At 49.5% G+C, this 19,941-nt stretch overlaps 1 protein-coding gene across 1 annotated transcript in view; it reads left to right on the top strand.

Moving 5' to 3' along the window:
- Nucleotides 1-2,963: 2,963 nt before the first annotated feature.
- The window catches only part of LOC309543515 (vitamin D3 hydroxylase-associated protein-like), a 46,473-nt gene continuing 29,495 nt past the window's right edge, over nt 2,964-19,941 (top strand). Inside the window, exons 1-4 of the mRNA XM_082275990.1 lie at nt 2,964-3,206; nt 15,926-16,039; nt 17,509-17,652; nt 17,910-18,043. Coding sequence (XP_082132116.1) covers nt 2,973-3,206; nt 15,926-16,039; nt 17,509-17,652; nt 17,910-18,043 — 626 coding nt within the window. The 5' untranslated portion in view covers nt 2,964-2,972. The remainder of the gene's footprint in view (nt 3,207-15,925; nt 16,040-17,508; nt 17,653-17,909; nt 18,044-19,941) is intronic.

Genomic DNA, 19,941 nt, shown 5'->3' with positions numbered 1-19,941 from the left:
TCTGCACACGCAGCAGAGGGCCATCAATGAGTATCTGTGTGAGTATGGCACAAGGATAGGGTCAGGGGAGCTTGACTTTTTTTCGCCACGCCAGTGGCTGCTGATAAAGGATGTATGCATTATCCTGTCACCATTTGAGGAGGGCACAAGGATGGTGAGCCGGGACGATGCATGCATCAGTGACACTATCCCTCTAGTCTACCTGCTGGAGCACACTCTGCGTGGAATCATGGACAGGGCACTTGAGGCAGAACAGCGGGAGAAAGAGGAGGACTTCCCTTCCTCACAAGGCCCCCTTTATGCAGATATCATTCCTGCAGGGCCACAAAACACACAGGAGGAGGAGGAGGATTGTGGCAGCATGGGTGTAGAGGATAGCATTCAGCAGTCTTCAAGGGATGGTTTGGATTCCCCAGGAACCCCAGGAGTTGTACATGGTTTGGGAAAGGTTGCTTCTGACAATGTCATCCTTAGCGACCCAGAGGACTCAGAAGCTCATGCCTCCTCAAACTTACGCTGCATGGGCTCTCTGATTCTGCAAAGCCTGCCAAAGGACCCGAAGATTTGTGCTATCAAGGAGAGGGATAATTATTGGTTGGCAACCCTTCTTGACCAACGTTACAAGGGTAAGGTTGCAGAGCTCATCCTGGCTTCACAGAGGGAGCAGAGGATGAAACATCTTGAGGATGCCTTGAAGAAAAATTTGTGTAACACCTTTCCAGACACTGGGAGGTCAACATTCTCCGGACGTGTTTCTGAGGCATCGTTTAGCCAAAGGAGGAGCGGTTGAGAAGGCAGCCGGCTGATTAATGCCTTTAAACAGTTCTTTAGTCCTCAGCAGCACCCAGGGTTGTTAGGTTTAAGCAACCATCGCCAGCATCTCCATCATATGGTGCATGATTATCTAGGGGCAAGATCAGACTTGGAGACCTTTCCAGCTGCGCATACACTGGGTTACTGGGTCTTGAGGATGGACCACTGGCCAGAATTTGCTCAATATGCAATGGAGCTACTGGCCTGTCCTGCTTTCAGCGTGCTTTCCGAACAGATGTTCGATGCTGCTGGAGGTTTTGTGACGGACAAAAGAGTGCGTCTGTCCACAGACTCTGTTGACCAGCTGACTTTTATCAAAATGAACCAGTCCTGGATCAACAAGAGCTATCAAGTCCCTGATGCTGATGTAACTGATTACATTTGCTAGGGGTCTGCCATCCCTTGAAGACTGCTTATGCTGCCTATCCACCTTGATTCTGCTAGTTTCCAACAATGTTTTTGGTTCAGGCCCCACCAACACCAAAGGCCCAATTTTTCTGCACTTGTATGGCAAGTACATGCAATTTCAAATCTAATTTTTTACAGCATGGCTTGTTTCTGCGCCCTGCACCTGCGGTTTTTTACATTTAATTTTGTGTGGGGTTCCCCTTAAAATCCGTACCAGACCCGAAGGGGGGGGGGGGCGGGGTGTTCTGCCATCCTCTGTAGATAGAATGAAGAAAAATGCTGGTAGAATGATCTGTGTGGAATGTCAGGGAATGTGAAACGCTGTATGTTTTTCAGTCATTGGAGGATGGTTCACCTGTGAATGTAAGATGATTCCTCGAGTGTCTACAGTCTCTGAGCTCCCTGTATGTACAGGGTGCAGGGGTCAGGAGAGTGTAACATACAACATAATTTACAGGGTGCAGGGGTCAGGAGAGTGTAACATACAACATAATGTACAGGGTGCAGGGGTAAGGAGAGTGTAACATAAAACATAATGTGCAGATTGCAGGGGTCAGGAGAGTGTAACATAAAACATAATGTGCAGGGTGCAGGGGTCAGGAGAGTGTACCATACAATATAATGTACAGGATGCAGGGGTCAGGAGAGTGTAACATACAATATCATGTACAGGGTGCAGGGGTCAGGAGAGTGTAACATAAAACATAATGTACAGGGTGCAGGGGTCAGGGGTCAGGAGAGTGTAACATAAAACATAATGTACAGGGTGCAGGGTCAGGGGTCAGGAGAGTGTAACATACAACATAATGTACAGGGTGCAGGGGTCAGGAGAGTGTAACATACAACATAATGTACAGGGTGCAGGGGTCAGGAGAATGTAACCTACAACATAATGTACAGGGTGCAGGGGTCAGGAGAGTGTAACCTACAACATAATGTACAGGGTGCAGGGGTCAGGAGAGTGTAACATAAAACATAATGTGCAGGGTGCAGGGGTCAGGAGAGTGTACCATACAATATAATGTACAGGATGCAGGGGTCAGGAGAGTGTAACATACAATATCATGTACAGGGTGCAGGGGTCAGGAGAGTGTAACATAAAACATAATGTACAGGGTGCAGGGGTCAGGGGTCAGGAGAGTGTAACATAAAACATAATGTACAGGGTGCAGGGTCAGGGGTCAGGAGAGTGTAACATACAACATAATGTACAGGTGCAGGGGTCAGGAGAGTGTAACATACAACATAATGTACAGGGTGCAGGGGTCAGGAGAATGTAACCTACAACATAATGTACAGGGTGCAGGGGTCAGGAGAGTGTAACCTACAACATAATGTACAGGGTGCAGGGGTCAGGAGAGTGTAACATACAACATAATGTACAGGGTGAAGGGGTCAGGAGAGTGTAACGTACAATATAATGTACAGGGTGCAGGGGTCAGGAGAGTGTAACATACAATATCATGTACAGGGTGCAGTGGTCAGGAGAGTGTAACTTACAATATAATGTACAAGGGTGCAGGGGTCAGGAGAGTGTAACATACAATATAATGTACAGGGTGCAGGGGTCAGGAGAGTGTAACATACAATATAATGTACAGGGTGCAGGGGTCAGGAGAATGTTACATACAATATCATGTACAGGGTGCAGGGGTCACTGTTCAATGCTTAAAGATAAAGCAAAGCCTTCTGGGATTTTCTAGGATCAGCGCTGACTCCCGGCACATATTACAGGTGTGACAGACGAGCCGATGTCTCCCATGCAGCAGATTGCCGCCATGAAAGATTCGCTGGCCCTTGTGCTCTCCGAGCGCTCATTAGAGTGCAAGCTCTTGGCCACCCTGGGATGCCTCCTCACGGCATCAGTGTACGGCCTGCGATGGAAGAAGAGACGTCGTATCCTCAGGAGGATGGAGGAGGAGAGGGAGAGGAGGGAGCACAGTGTGCGCCTCATGCAGGAGGCTCTGCGCACATTTCACCTCCAGGTACTGTGCACCAAATATCTACTCCAGTTCTATGGAAAGATGCTCTCCCTGCTGACCCCTCCCACCCCGCTCACCCTTCCCACGCTGCTTTCCCCTCCCAGCCCACTCTCCCCGCTCACCCCTCCCAGCCCGCTCTCCTCGCTCACCCCTCCCAGCCCGCTCTCCCAGCTCACCCCTCCCACCCTGCTCTCCCCTCCCAGCCCACTCTCCCCTCCCACCCCGCTCTCCTCGCTCACCCCTCCCACCCCGCTCTCCCCTCCCACCCTGCTCTCCCTGCTCACCCATCCCACCCTGCTCTCCCCGCTCACCCCTCCCAACCTGCTCTCCCCGCTCACCCATCCCACCCTGCTCAACACACCCACCCCGCTCTCCCCGCTTTCTCCTCCCCTCCCATCCCACTCACAACTCCAACCCGCTCACCCCTCCCATCTTGCTCTCCCTGCTCACCCTTCCCACCCTGCTCACCCTTCCATCCCTGCTTTCCCCTCCCAGCCTGCTCTCCCCGCTCACCCCTCCCACCTTGCTCTCCCTGCTTACCCCTCCCACCCTGCTCACCCTTCCCACCCTGCTTTCCCCTCCCAGCCCGCTCTCCCCGCTCACCCCTCCCAGTCGCTCTCCCCGCTCACCCCTCCCACCCTGCTCACCCTTCCCACCCTGCTTTCCCCTCCCATCCCGCTCTCCCTGCTCACCCCTCCCAGCCCGCTCTCCCCGCTCACCCCTCCCACCCCACTCTCCTCGCTCACCCCTCCCGACCCGCTCCTCCTGCTCATCCCTCCCACCCTGCTCTCCCTGCTCACCCCTCCCACCCTGCTCTCCCCGCTCACCCCTCCCACCCTGCTCAACACACCCACCCCGCTCTCCCTGCTCTCCTCTCCCATCCCACTCACCCCTCCAACCCGCTCACCCCTCCCACCTTGCTCTCCCTGTTCACCCTTCCCACCCTGCTCACCCTGCTCTCCCCGCTCTCCCCTCCCATCCCACTTACCCCGCTCACCCCTCTCTCCGCTCCCACCCCGCTCTCCATTTACCACTCCCACCCAGCTCTTCCTGCTCACCCTTCTGACCCCGCTCTCCCCACTCTCCCCGCTCTGCCCGCTCACCCCTCCCACCCTGCTCTCCCCACTCACCCCTACCACCCTGCTCTCCCCACTCACCCCCTCCCTCCCCGCTCACCCCTCCCACCCTGCTCTCCTCACTCACCCCCTCCCTCCCCACTCACCCCTCCCACCCTGCTCTCCCCGCTCTCCCCACTCACCCCTCCCACCCCGCTCTCCCCTCCCACCCCGCTCTCCCGCTCACCCCTCCCACCCTGCTCTCCTCACTCACCCCTCCCACCCTGCTCACCCTGCCCACTTCGCTTTCCCCACTCCCCCCTCCCACCCTGCTCATCCCTCCTACCCCACTCTCCCTGCTTACCCCTCCCACCCCGCTCACCCCTCCCACCCTGCTCTCCCTGCTCACCCCTCCCACCCTGCCCACCCCACTCTCCCCTTCCACCCTGCCCACCCCGCTCACCCCTCTCTGCCCTCCCACCCTACTCTCCGCGCTCACCACTCCCAACCCGCTCTTCCTGCTCACCCTGCTCACCTCTCCCACCCCACACTCCCTGCTCACCCCTCCCACCATGCTCTCCCTGGTCACCCCACTCTTCCCACTCACCCTGCTCTCCCCGCTCACCCCTCCCACCCTGCACTCCCCGCTCATCCCTCCCACCTTGCTCACTCCGCTCAGCCCGCTTTCCCAGTTCACCCCTCCCTCCCCGCTTTCCCCACTCTCCCCGCCCATCCCACTCACCCCTCCCTCCCAGCTTTCCCCTCTCTCCTCGCTCACCCCTCCCACCCCGCTCTCCCTTCTCACCCCTCTTACCTTGCTCACCCCTCCCACCCCGCTTTCCCCTCCCACCCCACTCACCCCTTCCACCCCGCTCACCCCTCCCACCTTTCTCACCCCGCCCACACTTCTCTCCCTGCTCTCCCCTCCCACCCTGCTCACTCCTCCCACCCCGCTCTCCCTTCTCACCCCGCTCATCCCTCCCACCCTGCTCTCCCTGCTCACCCCTCCCACCCTGTTCACCCCGCTCTCCACTCTCTCCCCGCTCTCCCCACTCACCCCCCCCCACCCTGCTCACCCCGCTCTCCCTGCTCACCCATCCCACCCCACTCAACCATCTCACCCCGCTCTCCCTGCTCACCTCCTCCGACCTGCTCTCTCCATATAAACACAGCCACAGGTCCTAATTTGTATAAAGACAACCACAGGTCCAAACTTGTATGAACACAACCGCTGGTCCTAATTTGTGTGAACACAGCCACTGGTCCTAATTTGCATGAACACTGCCACAGGTCTGTCAGGGTGCCAGGAAACCAGACCACACGGAGATGCAGGTAAAATAAAGCAGTTTATTAGAGCAAATAGCAATAAACGCACAGCAAGAGTGTGGAAGTGGGAGCAGGAACAAGCCGTAGAGTCCAGAAGCAGGTAGTCATCCAAGCTGGGGGTAGAGTCCAGAAGCGGGTCGTCTGCCAATGCGGGGTCGAGAGCCAGGAGAGTCATCAGCCAAGCCAGGTCATACACGGAGAACAGAAGACTTCTAGCAGAGATGCACCCTGGCGCACAAACACAAGGGCAAGGACTGCAATCAATTAGGTGATAGATATAATCAGGTGTGCAGCATCATCACTGTGTGATGTCCAGGCAGCAGACAAGTGATGATACAATCAGAGTCTATAAGAGGCAGCAGTCTGCACATGTCCAAGATGGCTGCCAACAGGAGGGCAAGGTAAGACCTTGACAGTACCCTCCCTTCAATGGCCCCTCCTCTGCGGAAATTGGGTTTTGAGGAAAGCGAGCATGAAAAGCCCAAGGAAGAGCGGGAGCATGAACATCAGTGAGGGAAACCACGAGCGCTCCTCAGCACCATAACCCTTCCAGTACACCAGGTATTGAACCAGACCTTGGAACAGACAACAATCCAAGATGCTTCTAACCTCATGGGACGAGGGCGAGGAAGTGAAGAAGTATAGCGATTGCAAACCAGTGGCTTCAAAAGTGACACGTGAAAGACATTGGAGATACGCATGCCAGGGGGAAGACCAAGGGCATAGGCCACCATGTTCACCCTACGTAAGATGCGAAAAGGTGGCAGTTTTGGAGTGGGCACCCTGAGGTTGAGATTACGGGTCGACAACCACATCCTCTCCTTGACCTGGTACCTGGATCAGATAAACATCTCTGGTCTGCCTGGAGCTTCTAACGCTGTGCAGAGACCCGTAAAGACTTTTGAATCTGCACCCAAGAGGAACAGAGGGCACAAAGATGATCCTCCATAGCCGGGATGTCCTGTGGCGAGAACGACTCGGGCAACATAGTGGGTTGGATCCCATAATAGTTGATGGCAGAGTTCCTGGCAAACTCCACCCAGGTTAACATATCAACCCAATTGTCCTGATGGTCAGAGATATAGCAACAGAGAAATTGATCCAGAGCTTGGTTGGAAAGCTCAGTGGCACCATTGGACTGCGAATGGTAGGCCGAGGAGAAGGAAAGTCGAATATCCAACTGGGAGCAAAAGGCGCTCCAGAACCTGGAGACAAACTGGCTCCCATGGTCCGAGTCAATCTCCTTAGGCAACCCCTGTAAACGGAAGACCTCCCTGGCAAATACTGAGGCAAGCTCCTGAGTGGCAGGCAGCCTCTTTAATGGAACACAGTGGCACAATTTGGAGAACAGGTCGACAACCATGAGGATAACCGTGTAACCTCGAGACGCGGGAAGTTCCACAATAAAATCCATGACCAGGTGAGACCAGGGACGCCCCCCATTAGGAATGGGATGCAGTAGGCCCAAGGGAACGTGCCGAGGAGATTTGTTCTGTGCAGAGACTGAACAAGCAGCCACAAACGCAGCAACATCATTGCTGAGAGATGGTTACCAGAACTAATGGGAAATAGCCCAGGACATCTGGTTCTTACCAGGATGACCGGCAGTCTTGGAATTGTGGTACATTCACAACAGTCTGATGTGCAACCCCTCAGGTACAAAACATTTGCCAGAAGGTCTCTCAGTGGGAGCATCAGGTTGGGCAGCCAAGATCTGTTCCCCAAGAGGAGAGGTTAAGTTGGTGCCGATGGCAGCCAGGATATGATCTGAAGGTATGACCGGTGTTCCTGGACAACTCAGAATACTGGTGAGACAAGGCATCAGCCATAACATTCTTGGAGCCGGGCAAATAGGAGACCACATAGTAAAAAACGAGACAAGAATAAGGCCCATCTGGCCTGATGGGGTGTGAGCCTCTTTGCCTCTGAGAGATACCTCAGATTCTTATGATCGGTGAGAATGAGAACTGGAACCACAGAACCTTCGAGCAAGCGTCTCCACTCTTTGAGAGCCATTATAATGGCCAAGAGCTCTCTGTCTCCAATCTCATAATTGCATTCAGCTGGAGACCGCTTCTTGGAGTAGAACCCACAAGGAAGTAAGGATCCATCAGGTGTCCGAGGCTGAGACAGGAGGGCGCCTACTCCTGTGTCAGACGCATCCACCTCTAGGACAAAGGGCAAACCAGGATTGGGATGAGACAGAATGGGAGCCGAAGCAAAAGCAGACTTGAGGGCCTCGAAATCTTGAATGGCAGCAGGTGTCCAATTGTGGGAATCACTGCCCTTCTTGGTCAGATCTGAGATAGGTTTGGCCAAAGAGGAAAAGATACTGATAAATTTCCGATAGTAATTGGCAAACCCATGGAAACGCCGAATGGAACGGAGACCACTGGGGCGAGGCAATTGTTGAACAGCTGAAACCTTCTGAGGGTCCATGGAGAACCCTTCAGCAGAAATGATGTAGCCCAAGAAGGCAACCTGAGACAGGTGGAATTCACATTTCTCAAGCTTACAGAAAACCATATTCTCACGTAACCTTTGCAGCACCCATCTGACATCCAGGTAGTGTGATTCAGTGGAGTCCGAGTAGATCAAGATGTTGTCCAAATAAACTACCACACATTGCTGCAGCATATCATGGAAGACATTGTGACAGGAGTCACTTTGGTTGGGGGGCTTGTGGAACCCAGATTACTTTAGAGAGGTTGGGAAACTCCTTGTCCAGCTTCCCCGGCCCCTCTTATATGTTAGTCTATTAGGGGCACAGGGTGACCAAGAACCCGTCAGGTCTGCACTAATCAGACTCGCTGTACAACCACACACCGGACTCAGCATTTCTTGTTACCCCGGTTATCCTGGGTTTTATATGTGTGGTTTGTGTTGAAAGAATGAAGGGCCTCTTTCACTTGGGACAATAATATTTCTTAACAATATCCCTCGATTCCGCTACAGGCATCATTAATGAACTCTTGGAAGACAGTGGGCGCATTGCACAGACCAAAGGGCATCACCAGAGATTTGTAATGACTGGTTCTGGTATTAAACGCGGTCTTTCACTCGTCACCCTTTTTTATCCTTAAGAGGTTATATGTGGCCCTTAGGTCAAGCTTGGTAAAGATTGTTTCTCCCTTGAGGCAGTCGAACAATTCAGTTTTCAACAGAATCGGGTATGCATTCTTGACCGTGATGCGATTGAGGCCCCTATAATCAATGCAAGGCCTCAACTCACCCTCTTTTTTCTTTACAAAAAAAAAACAGGGACCCGTTGGAAAAGTGGACTTGCAAATGTGCCCGGGGCAAGTGCATCTGCAACGTACTCCTCCATGGTCTTATTCTCTGCAACCAAGAGGGGATAAACCCTGCCACGAGGGGGAATGGCACCATGTTGCAAGTCTATGGCACAATCGTACAGATGATGAGGAGGAAGAGTACCAGCGTGCATCTTGTCAAATACATCTTAATACTCATGATATTCAGTAGGTAACACTGAATCCGAGGAGGCACAAAGTACCTTAACAGGCCCATGGATACAAACAGTGCCACACTGTGGAGACCAAGAGAGGATCTCGACTGACTGCAAATCAAAGGTCAGATTGTGTTTCTGAAGCCAAGGGCACCCCAAAACAACAGAGTAGTGTGGGGACGAAATAACCTGGAAACAGGTCGACTCCCTGTGAACTGCCCCATCACCATATCACCTGGAACTTGTCTCGTAGGGGAACCTGTGTCGGTTAATTAACACAATATGGTGCAGCGCTAATCACAGAAAATGTATGATAAATAATTATATAGCCACATATATATATATATATATATAGTCCATGTGCAGTATATAAAGTCCACAGGGAATAGCAGATGACACCAGTTCCCAGACAGGAAAAATTCCACACAGGTAAGGTTTTGTCAAGGAGTCTCAAAAGATAAAGGAGATGCACCCAAAGCAGTGTTGCCAACCGCCCGTAGATTTACGGGCAGTCCGTAAATTTTAGCCCATTTTCGGGCTGCCCGTAAATGCCCGTTACGGCGGCGCCCGTAAGAAAGATGGCGGAACGGCCGCCACGCAACTGCGCATGCGCCGTTCTGAAGCTTGTCGGGCTCTGAAAAGCTCGCCTATTTCCGGCTGGGCGGGCGCATGCGCAGTGACAAACTGGCGACGGTTGGCGCCATTTTTAAAAGACAGTGACACTGTCTTGCTGGCGCTGGCCACGCTGCGGCGAGTTGTGACCCTGGGCCTGAGTAGATCTGTCACATGTCAGGGAAAGTAGCCCGCTGCCCGCATTTGTGTTCAGGACGGTATTGCTAAGGTAAGACACAGGCACACACAGTCACATTCATGGGGGGGATAAAAGCAAGGACTGAACTCTTACAGAATGAGAAAGAAGATGAAAGAAGGCACAGAATATGGTTTCACTTCAGAAAACACAAACAGGTGCAGCCTGTCTCTAATTATTATCTGAGAAGGAGGGGGGAAGTATGCGGAGACAGGTGAGCTGAGTCAGTGACGCTGGGTGCAAAACAGTCTGGCCCCAAGAACTAGCAATCTGCTACTGACATTTCAGAGGAGAACACCTCTATCCTCTCATTGCAAAGTCTTTCATATTCGGGACAAGCTATCCAACCTAAAATGCTGGTGGCAGTGGGCGAATATGACTATGAGGCTGCGCAAGATGATGAGAGCGTGGTGGACGAGTTTGCTGTGCCGCAGGGATCAGAGAAAGCACTGCGAAGGCAGCAAGCGTGCATTGAAAGACTGTTTGCGAGTCACCGTGAACATACTTGGAGTGCTTATGCAGGATCCCTTACCCCTGCAAGCCACGGGACACCAGCAAATATGGGTTCAACTTAAAGGAGAAAGAAGGAGCACCGTCAAAGCTAAGGTAAGGCTGTGGAAAGATCTAGCTTAACATGTTTTGATATACATAATATTAAGTAGAGAAGAAGAGGAGAGTATCAAGTTCCTGATAAACTTGAAGAGAGGTGGAAAGCTCCAGGTGACACAAAGCTGTAATCCAGTTTAGCTGTGCTTCTGTGGAGCTGGAAAATGAGGAGGAAGAACAGCCTGGGGTGAAATATGGTTTTTGACTTTTGTTTAACTTAACCACTTTACCACCGGAGGATTTTGCTGTCTTACGTCCAGGCCACTTTTTGCGATTCGCACTGTGCGATTTTAACTGACAATTGCGCGGTTGTGCAATGCCGTACCCAAACGAAATTGACGTCCTTCTTTTCCCACAAACAGAGCTTTCTTTTGGTGGTATTTGATCACCTGTGCGATTTTTACTTTTTGAGCTATAAACAAAAAAAGAGCGTTTATTTTGAAAAAATAACAATATTTTTAACATTTTTTTATATGAAATTCCCCCAAAAAAGATGTAAAAACCAATTTTTTTTTTACATTTTTGGCCAATTTGTTTTCTGCTTCATATGTTTGGTAAAAAAAATCACAATAAGCGTATTTTGATTGGTTTGCGCAAAAGTTATTGCGTTTACTAACAAAGGGAAAGATTTCTGTAATTTTTGGTGTTTTTTTTTTTAACGCATAATGGCGGCGATCTGCGATTTTTTTTTTTGCGGTACTGCGACATTGCGGCGGACAGATCGGACCCTTGACTGACATTTTTGACACTTTTGGGGGTACCAGTGACATTACTGCAGTAATCAGTGCTATATATATGCACTGTTACTGTAAAAATGACACTGGCAGGGAAGGGGTTAATTTTATTGGAGAGGGAGGGGTTAATGTATGCCTGGTGCTTACTGACGTGTGGGGGGGGGAGGTGACTATGTGACAGAAGGACAGATCGGATGTCCAGCTATGCTGAATACTCCGATCTGTCACTCCCTGTCACTTGGGAGATCCGCCCGCTTGTGTTTACACGGGCGGGCGGATCTCCAGACTCGATCCCCGACGATCAGGGATGAGCGGCGGCGATCTCCGCTGCTCTTCCCCTGGCCCGACTCCCGCTGTGACCGAAAACAGCGGGAGCGAGCCTCCGGCGGCCCGCAAGCGCCGCCCAGAAGGGGGAGTGTCTGACGACGTAGTACTACGTCGTCAGACGATAACGAGCCACTCTGCCGCAGTAATATTACTGTGGGCGGAGGTAAAGTGGTTAAAGCGGAGTTCCACCCAGTGCACGTTTTTTTAAATAAAAATCCCCCCGGGACAGTCAGGGTTAGTACATTCCACAATGGATAGCCTCTGATCTGTCCCGGGTTGCACTTACCTGCAAGAAGAAATACTTACCTTGAAAATGTATTCTCCAGCGCTGCCATCTCAGGTGTGGGCAGCTTGAAGCCAGCGCGATCCTCTTCTGTGTCCTCTTCCGTCTTCTTCGGTCCCACGATGCACTGCACCGGCCCCGCAGTCACCTCCGGTGCTCAGCGTCATCCCTGCACAGCTTCTGGGTATGCCCAGAAGCTGTTTTGCAAGGTATGACGGCGCCTGCACCGGAACTGACGTCGGGCCGCGGCCGAGGAAGGAGGAAGTGGATGGTAAGGTAAGTATATTTTCTTCTAAACGAGGTAAGTAAAAAAAAAAAAAATTGCTATTTTCCATTTGTTTTTCAGGTGACCCGGAGTGAGAAGAGGTAAGTTTAATTTTAGGGTAGAACTCCACTTTAAACACATTGCTAATAGCACTATCTACATGTTAATAGTTTAATTATTCATATTTGCACGGTTTAGCACTGAAAACGGCTATTTTATGTACATTTTTGCAGTGCCAGTAAAAAATTGGTACCGTCCGTAAATTTTGGCGTTCTGCCAGTAAATTTCACTCCGGGGGGTTGGCAACACTGACCCAAAGTGATTCAGTTAACTCCTTACCAGATCCGACTAACCACCAAATTATAAGTGGTTAAGAGCATCACTACAGTGATCAGAAGATCCGGGGTTGGAAAACGTATCCAAGGCTGGAGCTCTCAATAGAACCGGACAAACCAGACTCCTCAATTTACATCCTCCTCAATGTGTATGGGAAGAGTAAAAAGAAATGCTCCCATAGTGCATTAAATGTTATAAAACTTTTATTGAGTAAAGTAGTAAAATTGAACACTCACATTTTAAAACTCCAAAATCAGCATATAAGTAGGCAGCATCAAACACTGCAGAGTCACTCGTCCGGGATCCCCCCACTTCTAGGGGCGGGTATACCTCCGCTCCAGAGCCAAGAGCCGAGAGCCGTACTGTTTTGCGCCATCAGGAAACCACACCATACATGTTCCGTCACATATGACGTCTTCTGGGGGTTGGTCCTGACCCACAAGTCCTGACCGCAGGTATAATTTGTATGAACACAGCCACAAGTCCTAATTTGTACAAACACAGCCACATGTCCTAATTTGTATGAACACAGCCACAGGTCCTAATTTGTATGAACACAGCCACAGGTCCTAATTTGTATGAACACAGCCGCAGGTCCTAATTTGTATGAACACAGCCACAGGTCCTAATTTGTATGAACACAACTGCAGGTCCTAATTTGTATGAACACAGCCACAGGTTATAATTTTTTATGAACTCAGCCACAAGTCCTAATTTTTATAAATACAGCCACAGGTCCTAATTTGTATGAACACAGCCACAGGTCCTAATTTGTATGAACACAGCCACAGGTCCTAATTTGTATCAACACAGCCACAGGCCCTAATTTGTATCAACACAGCCACAGGTCCTAATTTGTATGAACACAACTGCAGGTCCTAATTTGTATCAACACAGCCACAGGTCCTAATTTGTATGAACACAGCCACAGGTTATAATTTTTTATGAACTCAGCCACAAGTCCTAATTTTTATAAATACAGCCACAGGTCCTAATTTGTATGAACACAGCCACAGGTCCTAATTTGTATGAACACAGCCACAGGCCCTAATTTGTATGAACACAACCGCAGGTCCTAATTTGTATCAACACAGCTACAGGTCCTAATTTGTATGAACACAGCCGCAGGTCCTAATTTGTATGAACACAGCCGCAGGTCCTAATTTGTATGAACACAGCCGCAGGTCCTAATTTGTATGAACACAGCCGCAGGTCCTAATTTGTATGAACACAGCCACAGGTCCTAATTTGTATGAACACAGCCGCAGGTCCTAATTTGTATGAACACAGCCACAGGTCCTAATTTGTATGAACACAGCCACAGGTCCTAATTTGTATGAACACAACTGCAGGTCCTAATTTGTATGAACACAGCCTCAGGTCCTAATTTGTATGAACATAACTGCATGTCCTAATTTGTATGAACACAGCCACAGGTTATAATTTTTTATGAACTCAGCCACAAGTCCTAATTTTTATAAATACAGCCACAGGTCCTAATTTGTATCAACACAGGCACAGGCCCTAATTTGTATGAACACAGCCGCAGGTCCTAATTTGTACGAACACAGCCACAGGCCCTAATTTGTATCAACACAGCCACAGGTCCTAATTTGTATGAACACAACTGCAGGTCCTAATTTGTATGAACACAGCCACAGGTCCTAATTTGTATGAACACAGCCACAGGTTATAATTTTTTATGAACTCAGCCACAAGTCCTAATTTTTATAAATACAGCCACAGGTCCTAATTTGTATGAACACAGCCACAGGTCCTAATTTGTATGAACACAGCCACAGGCCCTAATTTGTATGAACACAACCGCAGGTCCTAATTTGTATCAACACAGCTACAGGTCCTAATTTGTATGAACACAGCCGCAGGTCCTAATTTGTATGAACACAGCCGCAGGTCCTAATTTGTATGAACACAACTGCAGGTCCTAATTTGTATGAACACAGCCTCAGGTCCTAATTTGTATGAACATAACTGCATGTCCTAATTTGTATGAACACAGCCACAGGTTATAATTTTTTATGAACTCAGCCACAAGTCCTAATTTTTATAAATACAGCCACAGGTCCTAATTTGTATCAACACAGCCACAGGCCCTAATTTGTATGAACACAGCCGCAGGTCCTAATTTGTACGAACACAGCCACAGGTCCTAATTTGTATGAACACAGCCACATGTCCTAATTTGTATGAACACAACTGCAGGTCCTAATTTGTATCAACACAGCCACAGGTCCTAATTTGTACGAACACAGCCACATGTCCTAATTTGTATCAACACAGCCACATGTCCTAATTTGTATGAACACAACTGCAGGTCCTAATTTGTATCAACACAGCCACAGGTCCTAATTTGTACGAACACAGCCACAGGTCCTAATTTATATGAACACAGCCACATGTCCTAATTTGTATGAACACAACTGCAGGTCCTAATTTGTACGAACACAGCCACATGTCCTAATTTGTATCAACACAACTGCAGGTCCTAATTTGTACGAACACAACCGCAGGTCCTAATTTGTATGAACACAGCCACAGGTCCTAATTTGTATCAACACAGCCACAGGCCCTAATTTGTATCAACACAGCCACAGGTCCTAATTTGTATGAACACAGCCGCAGGTCCTAATTTGTATGAACACAGCCGCAGGTCCTAATTTGTAAGAAGACAGCCACAGGTCATTATTTGTATGAACACATCTACAGGTCCTAATTTGCATGAACACTTCCACAGGTCCTAATTTGCATGAACACTTCCACAGGTCCTAATTTGTAGAAACACATCTACAGGTCCTAATTTGTAGAAACACAGCTGCAGGTCACAAGTGTGTGGTGCAGGTGTATTCCCCAAACCCAGACAGTGTGCATTTGGGGCAACTCCCCCACACCTGTCACATTGGGACCTGTGTGTACACAGGAATGAAGGGGTTAGGAGCCATACCATGGAGTAACAGGCGGCTCCAGCCACATGAGCAAACCCCTTATTCACACTGCCAGAGTACCTGTGAAAATGAGCCCTGAGGTTGGGGGGCCTCAAAACCCCATAGTTGAGCTGCACTCTATTGCCCCTAACCACTACCATCTTTAGCTGCAGAGGTAGTGGTGGTGTACACATGCCGCAGCCAAGGTACTTTGTTTCTCTGCAATGGCAGGAACTATACCCCTGTCAATCACAACCCATTCAAGTGAATGGCGCTGCTCTGCAAGCACCCTACAACTGCATGCGGTGCATGAAGGAGTGGTGTGCTAGTGCGGGGTTAAAAGGGGCCACATAGATGCAGTGGGAAACAAGAGTGATTAGAGAAGTGGAGAGGGGGGGGGGCACAGATACTGGAACTGATTCTCCTGTGTTGTTCCCCTCCTCCGCAGTAAGAAGTTTTAAATCTATGGAGTTCTTTTGTGGCTGGTTCCCTATAGACCCGGATTCTGACAACGATGGAGCAGTAAGTAGGATAATGTTGTCCAGTCTTTACCGGTCCCTATGTCTTCCTGTAGAACCCTGGACTTGACCACAGGAGGATTCTGGGTCTGACGTTGGTGGAGTTGGCTGATGAGCTGAAGGACGGCACTCTGTCTCCAGAGACGGCTCTCTACGTCTATGTCAGCAAGGTAATTCTTGGACAATCGGAACCCATGGATATGGTTTCACTGAACTCCTTCGGTTTTATTTTATAGTTTTATATGTTTATAAACAGATATTTTATATTGCTATTTTTTCTTATTTCATATAGTCACTAATAGTGTATCTAGACCCAAGAATGGAAATGTCATATATGGCGGCTTACTAATCCTTAGATATGGGGGCTGCATTTGTTTTTTTAATGTTTTTTTCCTCATTATTTTCTTCTAGTGATCCTGCCAGTAACACACCTGTTCTAGGGTGACAACGCTCACTCACTGTACTGTATCTATGGAAGAGCAGTGTTGCCACCATAGGACAGAACTACAGAACACCTCCTCCTCTTCTCTTCCAATGTGATATAAAATGGGGCAAACCAGAGAAGTTCATCGCTGGGGTGTAAATACATGTTATACTAGAAGCTTTGTAATACCCTGAATAATGGGCCTCGCCTCCTTTAATACACTGAATGATGAGCCTTGCCTGCCTCAATACCCCGAATGATGGGCCTCGCCTCTCTCAATACCCCGAATGATGTGCCTCGCCTCTCTCAATACCCCAAATGATGTGCCTAACCTCTCTCAATACCCCAAATAATGGGCTGTGCCTCCCAGCATACTCCCAATGATATGCATTGCCTCCCTTCATACCTTATAATGTGCCTTACCTCCCTCAATACCCCCAATGATGTGCCTTACCTCCCTCAATACCCCCAATGATGTGCCTCCCCTCCCTCCATACCCCCAATTTTGCATTGTCTCCTTGCATACTCCCAAAGATGTTCATTGCCTCCATCCATACCCTAATAATGCGCCTCACCTCCCTCAATACCCCAAATGATGCTCACCTCCCTTCATACCCTTAATGATGGGCCTTTGCCTCCCTCCATATCCCCAATGATGTGATTTGCCTCCCTCCTTACCCTGAATGATGGGCCTCATTTCCCTCCATACCCCCAAGGATGTGCCTTACCTCCCTTCGTACCCTCAATGATGTGCCTTGTCTCCTTCCTTACCCTGAATGACCGGCCTAGCCCTCCCCCATCCCCCCCAATGACATGCCTTGCTCCTCTTCATACCCTCAATGATGTGCCTCACCTCCCTTCATATCCCTATGACGGGCCTTGCCTCCCTACATACCCTTATGATGTGCCTTGCCTCCCTCCATACCCCCAATGATGTGCCTTGCCTCCCTTCTTACACTGAATACTGGGCCTCGTCTCCCTCCATACCCCTAATGATGTTCCTCGCCTCCTTTCATACCCTGTATGATGTGCATTGCCTCCATCTATACCCCAAATGAAGGGCCTCACCCAGTCTCTATCCAATTTCTCAGTAAGGTCGAGGATCTGATAGGACATGTATAATTTACCAAGAAATAATGTAAGTATTTTGACATTCCAGCACATATACACTAAACCTTTTCTAGAAGAATAATGGAAGTACAATTCTCCATGCAGGCTCTTGAAGTTCACAATAGTCTGAACTGTGTTACTGTTTTCCTGTCCGACTGTGAAGATCAACTGAAGAAACTACGAGAGAGTGGAGTGAAGGGTCCTCTGTATGGGGTTCCGGTGTCCATAAAGGAACATGTTGGCTATCAGGTAATTATATTGAAACACATTTCAAATTTTTCCTCTGTAGAGCCATTCAATGCAATGATCACCAGATCTATAGATAAAACGGAGTCGCTGATTCATAGACCAGATACTTTCTACATAGAAAACCATTTATCCAACTGTCCAATAATAGCTCCATCCACTATTGTTATATATGGAATCTCATTCCCGTATTTCAAATATCCTTCTGACTGGCCTATCCTGAGATAGAGGATCCTAACAGTCCTCTGTGGGATTTTCAGGGTCATCCCTCCACATGTGGCCTGGCTCAGTATCTGGATGTTCTGGAGGAGGAGGACAGCGTCATCGTCAAAGTCTTGAAGAAACAAGGAGCCATTGTGTTTGCTAAGACTAACGTGTCGCAAAGTCTGATCTGGTGAGAGAGTCCACCTGTTCCTCCACCCCATCCTTTATCTCTTCCTTCACCCCAGCCTTCACCTTTTCCTTCACTCCATCCTCCACCTCCTCCTTAACCCCATCCTTGAACCCACCCTCCACTTTATCCTCCACCTTTTCCTTTGCTCCATCCTTCACCTCCTTCTTCACCCCACCCTTCACCTCTTCCTTCATCCCATCCTTCAACCCACCCTCCACTTTTTCCTTCATCCCATCCTTCACCTCTTCCTTCATCCCATCCTTCATCTCTTCCTCCACCTCTTCCGTCACCCCATCCTTCATCTCATCCTTCATCCCATCCTTCATCTCTTCCTCCACCTCTTCCGTCACCCCATCCTTCATCTCATCCTTCACCCCATCCTTAACCTCTTCCTTCACCCCCTCCTTCATCTCTTCTGCCAAATCTTCCTTCACCCCATCCTGCATCTCTTCCTTCACTCAATCCTTCATCTCTTCCTTCACGCCATCCTTCATCCCATCCTGCATCTCTTCCCTCACCTCTTCCTTCACCCCATCCTTCATCTCTTCCTTTACCTCTTCCTTCACCTTCTCCTTAATCTCTTGTTCACCCAAGCCTTCACTTCTTCCATCATCTCTTCTTTCACCCCATCCTTCATCTTTTCCTTCACCTCTTCCTCCACCCCTGTGTTTACCTCTTCCTTCACCTCCTCTGTAATCTCTTCTTCACCTTTCCCTCCACGTCTTCCTTCACTCCGTCCTTCACCTCTTCCTTCACCCCACCCTCTAATTCTGCCTTCACTTCTTCCTTCTCCCCACCCCCTATCTTTTTCTTCACCCCTATCCTTCTCCTCTTCCTTCACCTCATCATTCACCTCTTCCTTCACCTCATCCTTCACCTCTTCCTTCACCCCACCCTTCACCTCTCCCTTCACCTCATCCTTCACCTCTTCCTTCACCCCACCCTTCACCTCTTCCTTCACCCCACCCTTCACCTCTTCCTTCACCCCATTCTTCACCCCACCCTTCACCTCATCCTTCACCTCTTCCTTCACCCCACCCTTCACCTCTTCCTTCACCCCACCCTTCACCTCTTCCTTCACCCCATTCTTCACCCCACCCTTCACCTCATCCTTCACCTCTTCCTTCACCCCACCCTTCACCTCTTCCTTCACCCCACCCTTCACCTCTTCCTTCACCCCACCCTTCACCTCTTCCTTCACCCCATTCTTCACCCCACCCTTCACCTCTTCCTTCACCCCTTCCTTCACCCCACCCTTCACCTCTTCCTTCACCCCATTCTTCACCCCACCCTTCACCTCTTCCTTCACCCCTTCCTTCACCCCACCCTTCACCTCTTCCTTCACCCCATTCTTCACCCCACCCTTCACCTCTTCCTTCACCCCTTCCTTCACCCCACCCTTCACCTCTTCCTTCACCCCATTCTTCACCTCTTCCTTCACCCCACCCTTCACCTCTGTTATTACCTGTTCCTTTATCTTCTGTTTGTTAGTAAAGCCAAAGCTCATGGGAGGGGGACTTCCTACAACATTGTAATTAGTTTATCTTGAGGTTGGCATTATACAAAGGGCACATTTTCTATATTGTTTTCACTCCCACAGTAAACTTTACCCAAATCTTTATCTGCCTATAGATTTGTAGATCATTCAACACACTGCATGGCCAGGAGAGTGGGGGGGGGGGGTACAGATTGTTGAGGATGACTCTACCTCACCTATTCCTGGTTCAGCGTCCTGTTTCACCTGGTAGGAAAGAGATGATTCTGCACCAGGAAGTGGTGGTGTCACCCTCTGGTAATGAGATGTGTGGGGTGAGATGGGGAGATAGGGAGATTTCACCCCTTTATTTAATTCTTTGCCCAAAATTCAACTTTATGCGAAAATCTATTTTCAGAGTCTT

Source organism: Pelophylax lessonae, assembly GCF_965119305.1.
Source record: "Pelophylax lessonae genome assembly, contig: HAP1_SCAFFOLD_152, whole genome shotgun sequence".
In the NCBI taxonomy this organism is placed as follows: domain Eukaryota; kingdom Metazoa; phylum Chordata; class Amphibia; order Anura; family Ranidae; genus Pelophylax; species Pelophylax lessonae.
The sequence above is the reverse complement of the archived record's forward strand: the minus strand, read 5'-3'. Positions and strand labels throughout refer to the sequence as shown.